General features: G+C 45.0%; 1 protein-coding gene across 2 annotated transcripts in view; it reads right to left on the bottom strand.

Moving 5' to 3' along the window:
- Nucleotides 1–16,128, bottom strand: part of LOC137316660 (cysteine-rich secretory protein LCCL domain-containing 1-like) — a 50,574-nt gene that overhangs the window by 6,266 nt on the left and 28,180 nt on the right. Inside the window, exons 7-13 of one of the 2 annotated variants that reach the window (XM_067980517.1) lie at nucleotides 14,240–14,377; nucleotides 13,777–13,837; nucleotides 11,285–11,351; nucleotides 8,980–9,110; nucleotides 6,566–6,609; nucleotides 6,397–6,469; nucleotides 1,652–1,727 (exon numbers count right to left, since the gene is read on the bottom strand). In XM_067980517.1, coding sequence (XP_067836618.1) covers nucleotides 1,652–1,727; nucleotides 6,397–6,469; nucleotides 6,566–6,609; nucleotides 8,980–9,110; nucleotides 11,285–11,351; nucleotides 13,777–13,837; nucleotides 14,240–14,377 — 590 coding nt within the window. Of the gene's footprint in view, nucleotides 1–1,651; nucleotides 1,728–6,396; nucleotides 6,470–6,565; nucleotides 6,610–8,979; nucleotides 9,111–11,284; nucleotides 11,352–13,776; nucleotides 13,838–14,239; nucleotides 14,411–16,128 lie in introns of both variants that reach the window. The other variant, XM_067980509.1, reaches the window with a different exon arrangement.

Raw genomic sequence — 16,128 nt, 5'->3', positions numbered from 1 at the left:
CGCAATTACTCAGAAATCACTAACACCATTTTAAAGCAAATGCATTTGTGCAAATCTAGCACATGCAGTTAGTAAAAAGTCACAATCATGATTTTGTCAATTTGGAAGGGACAATATTGTCACATGGCTGTCAATGTTTCAAAGAGTTTGAGGTTCTGGGCTATAACTACAAGTGTGGTTTATGTCCCTGAATATGGTGATAAAAGGTTTAACATTCCTTGGGCCTACTGAACTGGCATAAAATATTGGAATGCTTACTATAATAAATATCACTGAATAAAAAAGGATGAAATATTGAGTTTAAATGCCGTAAAAGTCTTATTTGCTTTACACATTATTATTGTATAGTTGTACGATTGATACCATCTCAGATTTAAAAGGGAAACTTTAGCGTGGGGTAAGTGGGTTTTTTTGCACTTCTGGTGCAAAGCTTCATGTGCTGCGAATGCAAATTGAGAAAATGAGCAAGCTCAATGTGAAAGGACGTAAAATCCAGCAAATTGGGAAAAGCTTTGCACCAAGAGCACTATAGGTAAAAATACAAAGATGAAAATTCATCTCCAGTTTTTTTTTAAATGGTAAATTTCAATTTCTTATCCATGTTGTTGTAATGTGGAACTCCCACTTGTAACATTACATGTTTTCGCCAGCCATGGATATGACTTACTTTCCTACATTAAATTCATTCTGGAGAGGATGGCATCACTGTGGCTCCCTTGTTCTCTGTACCTGTACTGTAAAACTTTCCATAGAATTTTGACAAACAAAAGTAATAATAAATAAATAAATAAATATCGGTTTGGCTTTTGAGTCCAAGCTCTCTGGAAAGTGTTATAGCCCAGATGCAGACGGTACCAGTGGTGGCATCCTTCCTAGAATACATTGTATGAACAATTTATGGCATCACAGAGTATTTTTAAAAATTATACACTGGATGTTTCCAAAAGCCACAGCAAACGATTGAATGCGTGAGTGCATTTTGCCTGTGAACAAATTCGTGAATTTTTTTTTCAATGGGGTAGAGTTTGAAAACTTTGACTGTTGGTCAGATGCAAGCAAAATAAAACCTGGTGTACGGCAGGCATTTGACAGCAGTGGTAAGCTCACGAATTACGCTGTTATTAGTTTATCAGGCTTCTTCGCTCACTATTTCTCTGTTCATAGAATTAGTTATTAGATTTTTAAAAATCCTTTTACAGTGTTGTCATCAGGCTTATTTGGCTTATTGAGGCTAAATTCATCAATTGTGCTCTGTTATCAGGGAGCTGCGCTCAAAGGCATTGTAGGTTGGAGAATCAGCACAACAATGTTGTTACCCTATGTCTAGTCTGTGTTCCTGTCGGTAGGGGTTCTATCTGGTTTGGTGAAAAGTCACAAATAATCCAACAAACTTTAATGATCCATGATGCACTTCTTGTGTGAAATTCTTAATTCAACATGTATTTGATAATGACATATTTTAAAAAATGAATCAGAGTCATAATATCCAGTTAGAGGAGACGGAGATGATGTCTAGCCTATCATGTAGTACACAGAAAACTGTTAATTGGATTCCCGGTTTATATAAAGTACATTAACTATGATACAATACTGAGAACTTCATACAATAACTGAAAGAAATCACCTAGCAAGATGTATTCCAGCTACTTACGTCAGAGTAGAAGCGGGTTCCAATTACCCGGGCAAGATGTGGATTTTCCTGCATACAGTTTTGTGGACAATATATCCTGAAGTTAGATAGCAAAATACATAGGTTCAGTACTTCAGTCTAAGTAAAATTGAAGCAAGCAGTAGCAGCCATGTGGACACTGTTACATGATTTTCACTTGTCGAAAGGAAATCCTTAAACAATCCTTAATGTTTTGGGACATTTTCTACCCTAATGAGTGTTGCCTTTACTTAAGTGATATGCTTAACAATTTACTCCGAGAATCATTCCGATATATGTTCTTCATATTTATATTAAGAATGGCGATGCTCTTAACTTGATGCTCTTTTTCAAGTCTTAGAACTTAAATGGGCTTAGTCCAAGCTCCTCATACACTGCGACAACGGATGAACGGACACCGCGCAACAATCGCCAGACAGGAGGGTTCCCTCCCAGTCGGGGAACACTTTAGCAGTCAAGGACATTCAGCCACTGATCTTCGGGTAAGCGTTCTCCAAGGCGGCCTTCGAGACACACGACAACGCAAAATCGTCGAGCAGAAGTTGATAGCCAAGTTCCGCACCCATGAGGACGGCCTCAACCGGGATCTTGGGTTCATGTCACGCTACACATAACCCCACCAGCAAAAAGGGGAAAAAAAAATTATGTGTTTTAATATTCTCTCTCTCTCTGCCATTTGGGTCTCTTTCTTTCTGTCTGTGTAATTGACACAATGTATATCCAGTGTACTGGGACGTGCTGTTCTCCGTGACTGGCCTGTTTGAACGACGACGACACCTTTTGATTGGTGTGATGCTGTCCCAGCCTAATATAAGATATGCGATTTGAGAACCTTCCACTCATTCACCTGACGAAGGGGATAATCTCCGAAAGCTTGTGATTTTAAAATAAAATTGTTGGACTATAACCTGGTGTTGTAAGATTCCTTACATTTGTCCACCCCAGTCCATCACCGGCATCTCCACATCAAGCTCCTCATAGGCAGTAATCTGCTGCCGTGCTCTTTACGCCCAATACAAATTTATGGATTGTGTCACACACCCCTCAACCTAAAACATTCAGCATGCAGGTCAACAATGCTATGTACAATGATCTTCATATCCTAGTCAGTGAAACAAGGTTTTCAACATCTTTGTTGTGTCACTTTCTCCTCCAACTTTTTCCCCTCCCCTCCTTTCCCGAAAGTGTGATTCCACTGATGGCAGTTACCTTGGGTATTTCCTCCAGCTTCAGCTAAGCTTTAGATCATTCCTCCTAACCTTTCCTTTCGTGGCTCAGTGTCTGTTTTCCATATGTGAGGTACCCGGGATGTTTTTTTTAAACACTGGAAGGTGCTTTATAAATGGAACTTCTTCTTGTTAAGAGTGGATATTCTGACCAATTTTCCCTTTCCTAATCCAGGGGGTAATTTCAACCGCCCGGCGGGAAACTGACGGGATCAGATTGGCTGCCCATTTTACACCCCGCCCACTGAAGTAAATGTCGGGCAGGGTGCAAAACGGGCAGCCGATCTGATCCAGTGAGTTCCCTGCCGGGTGAGTTAGGTTAAAATGACCCCTCGCATTTGCTAAGGCAACTGTAGCAACTCCATTGCTGCTCCAGCTAAGATCAGTTAATTCAGCACAGAGCAGGATGCAACCTGCGACCTTCCTGGAATGCACAGCCAACATCAGGACAGATAATTGTGCCATTTGAGCCATGCATTCAGCTTTCCAGGAGGTGAATGAAAGAAATATTCGACATTTATATTAGTTTAGTAGCAATTCACTGCTTGACAAATGAAGTTTTTATAGAAATTTTGCAGCAAAATTGCACCTTCTTGATTTGAGTTTGTTCGCAAGATACAGGCAGTCAATCTTTTATTCATCAAAAGAGAACAATATGTCCCTTTGTTTGTAACATTATTACTATGAAAATAAATCAGCTTGCTGAAGTTTGAAACACATCATAATAGTAACAGCATAATACAGCTAAATATAGGAAAAGTAGTCTGGATCCAAATGCAAAATAATTAACTACTAAACAGTGACAATGACAGAGCAACATGCAGGAGTGAAGTGAGACATTTCGATTAAGTTTTTATTTATATATTGAAAAACTGAACCTATTAGGATAAAAAGTCACTTGGAAAGGCATGGTTTAATCAGGGATAGTCAACATGGATTTGTTCAGGGAAGGTCATGCTTCACAAACCTGATTGAATTCTTCAAATAATGAAGCAGTCCGATCCCGCATGCAGCAAGACCTGGACAACATTCAGGCTTGGGCTCATAAGTGGCAAGTAACATTCATGCCAGACAAGTGCCAGGCAATGACCATCTCCAACAAGAGAGTGTCTAACCACCTCCCCTTGACATTCAACAGCATTACCATCGCTGAAGCCCCCACCATCAACATCCTGGAGGTCACCATTGACCAGAAATTTAACTGGACCAGCCATATAAATACTGTGGCTACAAGAGCAGGTCAGAGGCTGGGTATTCTGTGGTGATTGATTCACCTCCTGACTCACCAAAGCCTTTCCACCATCTACAAGGCACAAGTCAGGAGTGTGATGGAATACTCTCCACTTGCCTGAATGAGTGCAGCTCTTACAACACTCAAGAAGCTCGACACCATCCAGGACAAAGCAGCCCGCTTGATTGGCACCCCATCCACCACCCTAAACATTCACTCCCTTCACCACCGGCGCACTGTAGCTGCAGTGTGTACCATCCACAGGATGCACTGCAGCAACTCGCCAAGGCTTCTTCGACAGCACCTCCCAAACCTGCAACCTCTACCACCTAGAAGGACAAGAGCAGCAGGTAGATGGGAACAACACCACCTGCACGTTCCCTTCCAAATCACACACCATCCCGACTTGGAAATATATTGCCGTTCCTTCATCGTCGCTGGGTCAAAATCCTGGAACTCCCTTCCTAACAGCACTGTGGGAGAACCGTCACCACATGGACTGCAGCGGTTCAAGGCGGCGGCTCTCCACCACCCTCTCAAGGGCAATTAGGGATAGGCAATAAATGCCGACCTCGCCAGCGACGCCCACATCCCATGAACGAATTTAAAAAAAAGAATTCTTTGAGGAAGTGACAAGGAGGATTGATGAGGGTAGTGCAGTGGATGTTGTCTACATGGATTTTAGTAAGGCATTTGACAAAGTCCCACATGGCAGACTGGTCAGAAAGGTAAAAGCCCATGGGAAACAGGGAAATGTGGCGAATTGGATCCAAAATTGGCTCAGTAACAGGAAACAAAAAGGTAAAAGTCGATGGATGCCTTTGCGAATGGAATTCCGTTGCCAGTGGTGTGCCACAGGGCTCAGTTTTGGGTCCCTTGCTGTTTGTGGTATATATTAATGATTTGGACTTGAATCTAGGGGGCATAATTGACAAATTTGCAGATGACACAAAAATTGGCCGTATAGTTGATCGTGAAGAGAATAGTTGTAGATTCCAAGAATATGTCAATGTGTTGGTGGAGTGGATGGAAAAGTGGCAAATGGAGTTCAACCCGGAGAAGTGTGAGGTAATGCACTTAGGGAGGACAAACAGCAAAAGGGAATACGCAGTAAATGGGAATATATTGAGAGGGGTAGAGGAAGTGAGAGACCTTGGATTGCATGTGCACAGGTCCCTGGAGGTGGCAGTACAGGTAGATAAGGTTGTGAAGAAGGCATATGGAATTAGCCGAGGTATACAATACAAAAGCAGGGATGTAACGATGGAACTGTATAAAACACTGGTAAAGCCACAGCTGGAGTATTGTGCGCAGTTCTGGTCACCACATTACAGGAAGGACGTAATTGCTCTGGAGGGAGTGCAGAGAAGATTTACAAGAATGTTGCCAGGGCTTGAAAATTGCAGCTACGAGGAGAGATTGGAAAGGCTGGGGTTGTTTTCCTTGGAGCAGAGGAGGCTGTGGGGTGACTTGATTGAGGTGTACAAAATTATGAGGGGCCCAGATAGAGTAGACAGGAAGTACCTGTTTCCACTGGCGGAGAGTTCAAGAACTAGAGGACTTAGATTTAAGCTGATTGGTGGAAGGATTAGAGGGGACATGAGGAAAAACTTTTTTACCCAGAGGGTGGAATTCGCTGCCCGAATTGGTGGTAGAGGCAGCGACCCTCAACTCTTTTCAAAATTACCTGGACCTACACCTGTAAGCTGCAGGGCTACGGACCGGGTGCTGGAAGGTGGGATTAGAATGGGCACCTGGTTGTTCTTCGAGCCAGTGCGGACACGATGGGCCGAATGGCCCCCTTCTGTGCAGTATTTTTTCTATGGTTCTATTAATTTCCATTTTTAATCATGTTCACAAGTATTCTACTCTCCCCCCCACAACACCACCAAGAATGAACAATTGAAAATCATGTGATTGGTGTTTTAATACTCAGCACTTGTACATTCTCTTGTTTAATTCCCATATTTTGAGTTATCAATCTCAACGAAGCTGCTTGACTGACATGCTGAAGAATGAGGTGCTTTTCCAGAATGAGCAAAGGAAAACTGGATACTATGTTAAGCAACTTCACTGTCATGCACTTCTGAGAAACCAAATCGAGTGACTCTGGCAGCACAACTCCAGAGACAGCACAGTTGGAGACACAAGCATAGAGGATGGGAAACCTAAGATTAGGGAGGGGGAGAAATAATAACTTGGACAAAGTAAAAAATACATTTTTAAAATGATAATCAAGATGAATCAGCAGATCATTCATTCTCATTTACCTCGGACAATGTGAAGTTGGTTTTTTGTATGTGCACATTTGATGTCCTCTTGTCTGGCAGTTAGCAGATTGGACTATGGAGAAAATAAAAGTTATAGTTAATTAATTAAAATACTTATATTCAATAAACTAAAGTAAAGATTTTTAAAATATGCTTTCAAAAAACTAACCTGTTACTTTTGAGATGGTAAATGAATTGGCAGCTTGATATTTACTAAAACAAAAGATGATATGTGTAAGTTTGATACAGCGAGGAATGCAGATCTTCAATTTATAAGCAAATGGATTGTAGGGAATAATCTTTGAAGCAATTGAGTTATAAAATAACTACTTCAGTAATACTAAAAACAACTGAACTACAAGATGTTTTTCATTCTAAATATTGTTAATTGTATATTAATTTTTTGCAGATGCAGATTATTCTGATGTTGTGGTGAATGTATCGCTGAGGTAGTAATATCATTATTGATGCCTTGCACTGCTGATCTTGAAGCACTTAGCAGTGATATTCAATGCTTTCCATACTTTTATGTTTTGATAACAAATGTGTTTCACAGTTACAAACGGAACAATACGAGTGGTATAATGGTGGGATATCAAGTAAAATTGGGCAGGGACGCCTACAGCGGCATCCTTGCCCCAACCTAGATTTTCATTCCCTCAACCCCGGTAGAGAAGGCAGCTGTCTGCCCTTTTACAGTCCTTCCACTTGCCAGGCCCAGACCCCATCTGTGGGGCTTACATGCACCCTTGTGAAGGCCAGCACGCCTCATCTATCTCAGTGTACGAACACCAGTGAAACAGCAGGTCCCGACTGAGGCCCAGTAGAGGGAATTCCCAGCTTAAGGAGTCCCAGCCCCTGCCCATTATTTGCCTTGTAAGTTGGGGTACGGAAGTTGCAGCCCTTACAAGGCAATGCAGAAACGACAGAGATCCAACATAATTGGGTCTCCCCCATATCCTTAGGGATTCTGTCAGTCTCCCACTGAAGTTACAGCAGCGACCAGTAGAACTCCCATGAAATTTCGAGGCCGACTTGTTTAGGCCTTGATTCAGTCTGAGGCCTAAACTTCCATTATGCTCCTTATCTTCACATGCTTCTGCCACCTTTAACAGTGGCCTCCTCTCTTCTGCTGCTGCAGTGGGTATCCCATATTTATAAGCTACTTTCCACAGGCACTGTCAGTCTAGCTTTCAAAACCGCTTTCATCACCTCCTCCTCAAAAAACTGACCATTGACCCAGCAATCCCCTCCAATTACCGACCCATCTTTGACCTGCCTTCCCTCTATCCCCTTTCCCTCACTCTCCCCTCCTCTTTTTCTCCCTACCTTCCCATTTCCCTCTGTCTCTTTCATCCTTTCTCTTCATTTCCTCCTTCCTATCCTCACCCTGCCTCTCTCCCCCTTCCTTCCCCATTCTCCTCTTCCTTCTTTGTCTCTCCCCCTCATCTCAACTCCTCTCCACATTCCTCTCCTCTCCCCTCCACTCTTTCTTCTCCTCTAGCTTCTCCTCTCCCCCCTTCTCCCTCCACCTTGTCATTCCTCTTTCCCTTCCTTTCAACACCTCTCATCTGCTTCCTCTTCCCCATATGCAGTCACCAGTTCCTCCTTCCCTCCTCACCCTCTCCAACCTTCCCCATCTTCACTACCTGTCCTTCCGTCCAGCTTCACTCCCCTCCCCCGCCTTCGTTCAATTATCTCCCCACACTCTAACCCTGCTAGACCAGGTCTTATGCAACGCCACAGAAGTTCAACTAATGACTAAATAAAGCTATAAAATACCGTGGGAAAAAGAATACTATTAGAATGGCAGACATGTATAATAGCATGTCACAGGGGTGGGGGCAGGACTCCATACACTGGCATTCCCTGATTCCCCAGCCCTTAAGGGACCCAGTTCAAGACTGGAGACCGGAACGTCTCATGATATGAGGTGTACTGGCTTCCAGAAAGGTGGGGGATGAGGGGGTCTGAGCTCGGGAAGTAGCCTGGACCCCTGAAGGTACATAATTTGTTCTTTAAATTTTAAAATTGGCTCCTGTAAACAGAGAACTGAGGGTGTGGGACTGCATTGGTTCTGCAGGACGATGGTGGGACAGCATGGGGTCTCGGGGGAGGAGGGTGGGAAAGCTTGGGCAATCTCTCCGATGGAGGCAGGCTCTGGAGTTTCTGGCAGCATGGGTCAGACAGGTGCACCATGTGTCCATTGTGGCACAGGCATCTTCCAGCCCCCTGTAAATGAGGTATCCTCCGTCTGCCCGCGTCCCCCCCCCCCCCCCCCCACCCAAGCTCCGGCAGAGTCAGTGATGGATGGCGCTGGCAAGCTTGATTAATACATGACTGCCACGATCACTGCTCATGCATTTTCAGGGCTGCTATTTTTCTTAGGTCCTTAAAATGTAGACATTATAGAGGACAAATATCTGGAAGGGTATAATCTAAAGATTGTAATTTATAGGTAAATTCAGCACTCTTGCACTCCAAGTGTGAAGCTGCACTTGAAGGGAGCACAGGTCTGCAGCCCTAATTCGCTGCCTTTTTGTGGTTTACAAATGATTTGCAATTGGAGTCACCAATACTCACCCAATCGATTGAACTCCATTTCTGTTGGCTTTTATAAAGAAAGGTTTCCTTCCTTGTCTGGTAACATCTAACCAGCCACCTTCATTGTCCAGCACTCCATAATGCATTCCAGCTCTACAAATACTCGATTGCTGAAAAAGTGCACAAGAAATTAGAGAATACAATAAAATCGTTTTAACTGTCAGAAATAAAGTATCTTAAGAACCTCAACGAAGTACATTTGGTTCTTTAACTATCACCCTGCCGGCTTTAATTGCTGGTGGGATTCCCGCATTCAGGAAGCGCGCGCGCACACAGGCCCGTCTGTGGGAAACCCAGAAGTGGGCGGGTTGGGGCTGGCTTCCTCACCCCCTCGGATTTCCCCGATTTTTGCAGCCCCTCGCCCCAAATGCACCCACAATTTCCTTTGAAAATCGGGGCCATTGTTTTCATTTTTTGCCCTTAGTTGACCTCTTGAGTTATTGGCAAAGAAAATAAAGATATGAAATTGGTTATAAGTGACAAACTAAAATATGAAGTATGATTCTATGGAGGAATTCAACTTGCACCCAAATCAGGCAGAAAATGGGCGTAGTAATCGCTACACGCACCTGATGATGTCAGTGAGAGGCACGAGTCAAATTTGTGCGCATGCCTCATTTTTTAGGATTTGCAAGCAGCCAGTGCAACTCGTGCTGTTTATTGCCAGTTCACCATTCTTGACAACCTTTCAGCAGGCCACATACTAACACACTCCTTTTCACCTGGCAGGAAAAGCTGGCACACAAAACCAGGGAGCAGATGAGGACAGGAGGAGGTCCACCATCCCTACAAGTCTTATGCCCATTGGAAGAGGCTGCACTCGAACTAGTGGGCAGAGGGCACGTCAAGGAAGAGTTCAGCCCTCCTGAAAGTACAAAGTCACTCGACCTTACCCTTGTAGGCACCAACTCAGAAATTGGCACCCCACGTAGTTTAGTTAGAGGGGTCTGCAATGGGAGATTTACCAAGCTCAAGTGCACAAGAACAAGGGCAGGGGGATAGGATGGCCCAGGAAGCAGCTCGCCTGAGGGCAAGCCTGCATTCTAACCCTGCTGCAGAGGGTGCAGATGTTGACTTCAAGGACCCAGCCTTTGGAAGATGATTGATGCTGTGAACCACCAACCTGTCAATGCATTGGACTGCCTACCTTGCTGCTTCCTTGGGAAAAGTGACGAATTCATTTCGCTTGGCGAAGAGCACATCAATCATCTGCTTGATGCAGCAATGGGCTGCAAATTAACTGATGTTGCTAATGTTACCTGTTGCAGTCTGGAATGACCCTGAGGTGTAGAAATTCAGGACCATAGTAACCTTTAGAGCTAGAGGCAAGGAAGTGTGTGACCTGATGCAGGGTTGTAGTTGGTGCTGCAACAGGTGACACAGCTCTGTCAGAGCTTCCTAGGTGAAGTAGAACTGCTGGACCTGCTGGATCCTCCCCTCCTTTGCCCTCTTCTCCCAGCAGCTGCAGGTCTCTGCACTTTGGCTTGCTGCCGATCCTCCTCCTCATCCTCCAGCCCCAATGGCAGGCTGAGCAGCACAACCTGCTGGTAGAGTAAGTGTGTGCACAAGCTCTGTTATGCAGCTCTAAAAAAAAACTCTCCACAACTTCTGAAGTCAGCTAGAGCAGCCAACACAGCCATAAATAGGCCTAAAAGTCCAGAAGCAGTCCAAAACGACTAACCAGAGACTTGCCTGAATACAGCTAAGGATCCCTTTAAATAACGCAGGTGCAGCCTTCTTCCTGACTGCTGCCACCAAGGTTTTGTGATGGTTTTAGAATGAACGAATACAGCTCTCCCAAAGTTCAATTTGGCAGAAGGGTCCACTAGTTCCAGAACTGCTAAAAGTCGGCCAAGTCAATATGGCGTCCAGCGCAGTTCGGGCGCAGCAGATCACGACACAAAATCTGGATGTCTAATGCCAACTTTACGGCAGTAAAAAGGGCGGCCATGGGTTGAATTCCTCCCCCAATGTCTTTTTATATTAAGAAACTACAAAAATATCAAATAGAATTAAAGATTTAATAAACTGTTTATTAACATAAATAGGAAATGTTGTAAATCTTAAATAAAAACAAAAAATTCTGGAAATACACAGGTCAGTCAGCATCTGTAAATAGAAATGACAAGTTATGACATTTCAGGTGTGTACCCTGCATAAATTTACTACAGTATGAAAAAAAAATTATGGAGGAAAAATTACAGTAACTATCAAGATTTGTAGTTACACAATTGGCAAACCCTGGAACTAAGGTCAGGAGTTTTCCTCATGTTCTTTTACTCACCATTTCATAATGCAGAGTTCCAATTACTTTTCCTTTACTGTATAAGCAACCAGCCGGACATTCATATCTGGAATAAGAAAGTGGCACAGGGTTAGAGATGGGGCCTTGGCTATTGGTTTCCAATTCTATCACCATTTCCAGAACAGAAGATTTCAGCTTTACACATTAGAACCTCTATTAAAAGAATTTCTAAATACGAGCCTTGTACTTGCTGGTTGGTATAAATTTAAACTGACACCAGGGGCCCGAATTTAGCAGGCCTGCGGGTTCCCAGCGGGTGGTCCTCCGGGAGCGTGGTCAACACGCTCGGCGAAATTAGTGGGTTGCCCACGCGATCGTAGCAGGCAACCCATTAATAGGAATCAATTACCTGCTCCTCCGGGGTCCACGGCGCTGGCCTGCGCGTCGGTCGGGCTGCGCATGCGCAGTACGATCTGTCAGCTGGAGGCTCTCTAGTTAAAGGGGCAGTCCTCCACTGACAGATGCTACAACCAATGGAACAAATTGCAGCATGGGAGCAGCCCAGGGGGAAGGCTGCTCCCAGTTTAATGATGCCTCACCCCAGGTATCATCAGATGGGGTGAGGAGGAGGGGGAGGACACAGATCTTCCCCCCGGCGGGCGGGAGGAAGCGGCCTGCCTCTGCCACCAAGAAGGCCTGGCTCGAGGTGGCAGAGGGGGTCACCTGCGCCACCAACATATCGCCCACCTGCATACAGTGCAGGAGGCGCTGCAATGACCGCAGTAGGTCAGCCGCAGTGAGAACACGAAGTCTTTCCCCTACACTCCGTCTGCCACAAAACTGCCCCCACCCCACATCTCCTTCGGCACCGCCAACACTATTCTGTCACATCACCCTTCATACCCACTCACACCCCATCCTCATCTTACCTCCACCTACTCACCTCGCCAGTACTCACCCTGCCACTAACACGCAACCCACTCCTCATACAATCTCATTGCTCCATCCCATACTCACCCTCTCGTGCATCTCCCTCACGGCCAGCCTCACTCAACCTGCCACCACCTGTGCTGCAGCCACAGGGCATGCATCACATATGTGCAGTAGGCAGCGTAAGGCAAACATCTCGTCAGCATGAAGGGGGTGCACAAGGGTGTCTGAGGGTTTGTCATGGGTGTTACCCATATTGAATTTCAGAGCAACAAACAGCACACATTATATTGACACCACCACTGCCATGTCTCCGCGAATCCTGTCCGTTGTGTCCAATAATGCCCGCTCCTGGGTATCACTATGAGGACCCACCACTGATGCCACCCATCGTGTTACTGCAGAGTAGGTGCAGGTGTATTTGCAGGGCTCGTCCGCGCAGACGACTGAGAGACATCGGCGGTGTAGCCGGCTGCACCCTGGAAGGATGCGGAGGAGAAGGTGTGGAGGGCAGTGGTGACTTTGCCAGCGACAGGTAAGCAGTTGGTGCTGGGGCCAGCCAGGAGCAGCTCGGCATGAAAGAGGCTGCAGATCTCCACGACTACATGTCGAGCGAATCTGCGCCTCCCTGTGCACTGCTGCTCGGAGAGGTCGGGGGGGCTGCGCCTCGGTCTGTGGACCCTGTGGCGAGGGTAGTGCCCTCTGCGACGCGTCTCTCTCTGCGGTAGCCCTCCCTCCTGCTGTGCAGGTGGGCGTGCAACAACACCGTGTTGGGGGGATCCACGTCTCTGCGGCGGACGGCGTGGACTGCGAGGCTGCTGGTGCTGGTCATGCTCTTCGTCCTCCGAGGGTCTCCACACACCACCCAACTGGCAGGTGTTGGTCTGAGGGGTTGTGCAGGGTAGGTGTGTGGGTCCTCGGACTGGGGCTGCGGTTTCGTGTCGGTCTGTCCTCTGGCTTGGCGGGGGGTGGTGGAGGGCAGGGGTTGCCCTATGTGACGCGGTGGCCTCCTGCGTGGGTGAGGGCTCTCCCCCGTGGAGCGCACCTTGGCACCTGCCACAGGCTGCTGGCTGCAACACGCCTGGTTGGAGGGAGACTGTTTCCCCCAGTGTGGGAAACTCACTGCCTTGAACCTAAAATCCCACACTTCCTCTTTTGACAGCTGCTTCAGCTCATTAACTGACCACAACGAGCAAGGTAAGTATTCTCAAGTGGAACCCCGCTGGCTTTAATTGCCTGCGGGATTCCCACCAGCGGGGCTTGCACGCGCAGCCCCGCACGTCAGCGCGGTACCCGGAAGTGGCCGGGATTTCGTCGCGATCCGGTCACGTGACCGGAGATCGGGATTTTCGGGGCCACCCCGCTGGGAACCCGCCGGAAACACGCTCCTAAAATCGAGCCCCAGGTAAAATATCAAGTAATTGTTTTTTAAAGCACTATTTTGCCTGTTCTTTTTTGTTAAGCTACTGAAGTCAAGATAACTAAACTTAGGAGGCATGTCTAAGATAATTAACATGCAAATTCTGATGAAAGATAGACTCAAGTTATCAAGTTTACATCATTTACTAGAACAGGAAATGGGTGTCGCCTCAGTTTCTCACCTATTGCAAGTTGTTCCCTTGCATCGGTCACGCAGTTTGGTTTCACACGACACCAACTGAGCTGGAGAAGAGATTATAACAAGAATGAGATTTTTCTAGATTGTTTCAAGAATTTCTTTTCCAGAATGGTTACGGTATCTCAAGGCCATTACAGAACTCAATTATTCAGCAAAATCAGCCTTGACTGTTAAGGATATTTATTTTTACCATGAGATTTTATTTGGGGCTGATGCACTTTTTTATAGTCAAGAGAAAAGTGAAATAAAATTTATATTCAACCAATAAATTTGTCCCTCTACCCAAGTCCTTCACAGAAAATGCCACAGACCAGCAAAAAGTCAATTTTTGGCAATTTTAGCACAAATGGTAAAAAAGATTCATGAATTTTGCAGATAGTCACTTTTGATGCAATCCTGTGGATAGGTATATTAAGTGAAGAGAGTATAAAACAAGTTGTTCTTACACATTTGATGGGTATTTATAACCTCATTCATGTCAAGGTGTTCTGTCCTTGAGGAATCCGTTCGCGGTTGAGCTTTAGAGTGCGTTTCCTGGATTTTTGTTCTCTGTCTCTCAACCTCATTGGTTTCTTCCTCTGGTTCTGAAGGAGCATAATGGCGATCTGTGTCATCCTCTTCAAGTTGAAACAGAAATGGAAAGGAATTTCTTAAATTACATTCTAAAGGCTGTCCTTTAGAGCCATGCAAATGCCTACTATGATTGAGGACAGATTCCCTATAGTTTTTATGTCAGTCAGAGAAAGCCTTTAACTAAAATGTATTTGTTGTAGACCAGGGTTTAATCAGACAGTACTTTGATGGAGGCCTAGTCTATTCAATAATTATCGTTTTAGGTAAAAAAAAACAGGAAATATATAAGAAAACAAAATGTGTGTATTAACTTTGATTTCAAATATTTCTAGGTATTGATTACATTAAAACAGTGTTAGCAAGGCTCAGATGGCAGCATTCCAGCCTCCGAGTTATGAGTTTAAACCCTACTCCAGGATTGAATACACAAGCTAAGGTGAAACTGCAATGCTGTACTGCATTGTCGACTTCGGCGGGAAGCGGCAGAAAATCACAAGGCCCGGAGATGCCTTACCGACACCAGGTAGATGGTGAGATCAGCTACCAGGGCGTCCCACGGGGGTCTCACAATCAGGAAGGGGGGACGGGTCCGTGGCAGTGGAGGCCTAACCCTAAGCTTTCCTTATGTCTCAGAGGAGCATTCCAGCTTCTCCTGGCCCCACAAAAATATAAAATAAAACTTACCTGTTTGGGACCCTCTGGTCCCGATCCTCTTCTCTGCTGTCTTCACCTGGCTGGAAAGCCACTACGGCTTCCCGCTTAGGCTATCTGGTAAAAATTGCAGTCGGGTCCTGATGACATCATCGGGACCCGACGTGCATATGTAAAAAAGGACCCCACCCAGCCGGCTTTGGGCAGATGTACTTACCGCCTGCTCAGTAGAGCAGGTTAAAATTGAGAATGGCCAGCTCCATGATGATTTTAACTACCCACCTGCCCGGTTTCTGTCAGGCAGGTATGGCTAAAATTTCCCCCTGAATATTATTTTGATATAAAGATTAGAGAAAGTGTTGAGCAGTGAGTATTTTTGACTCATCCACGAACTGTAGTGAGACCTTATGGTAAATTGCAGAGGAGCTGGGAGCATCAAATGTCAGTGGCTTTTGAATTATTTGCCAAATCGCTCAGCACTACCAAAGAGAAATGTGTTTCTGTATCACTATTCCCCTAACATGTCCTACTTCTGTGCTTTTTAGCAATCTAGTTTTCTGGTGGAAATGGCATGGACTAAGGGTTCCAAGAAACACACAATAGATTAAGAGTTTGATGTGGTGTTTAATTATGATTCTGCCTTCCTCAAGAGTTATTCAATCATATATTGCCAACTCTAGTTGTGGCACATGGGTCAGGTTCACTGCAACAAAAAGCTGAATCCCCATGATTTGCAGAATATGTTTTGAAGAGCTGTAAGACATATATCATATCCCATAGATCTTCATAATATAGTCTGATTATATTATACATTAATACCGGTCTGATAAAAAAAAAGTTAAGTTAACAAAAGAGCCTGATGGTGCACTGTATTGTTTTGTGGTTTGAATCTAGTGTAGCTGGAGGTAGTACAACTTTTAATGAGCTTTTTGTTGTGCAGTGTGGGTTTTAACTTTATATTTTAAATAATCGCTTAGCTTATTGTGGTGTGATCTGGATTTGCAATCTTCATACTTTGAACATTCGCTTCAATCTAATTTACAATTGTAAACAGTTCCAGTAATTAGAATATGAGACCGTTTCATCTCTACAAAAAACATCAAAATTACAT

The sequence above is a fragment of the Heptranchias perlo genome, chromosome 3 (assembly GCF_035084215.1).
Source record: "Heptranchias perlo isolate sHepPer1 chromosome 3, sHepPer1.hap1, whole genome shotgun sequence".
NCBI classification, from domain to species: domain Eukaryota; kingdom Metazoa; phylum Chordata; class Chondrichthyes; order Hexanchiformes; family Hexanchidae; genus Heptranchias; species Heptranchias perlo.
The sequence above is the reverse complement of the archived record's forward strand: the minus strand, read 5'-3'. Positions and strand labels throughout refer to the sequence as shown.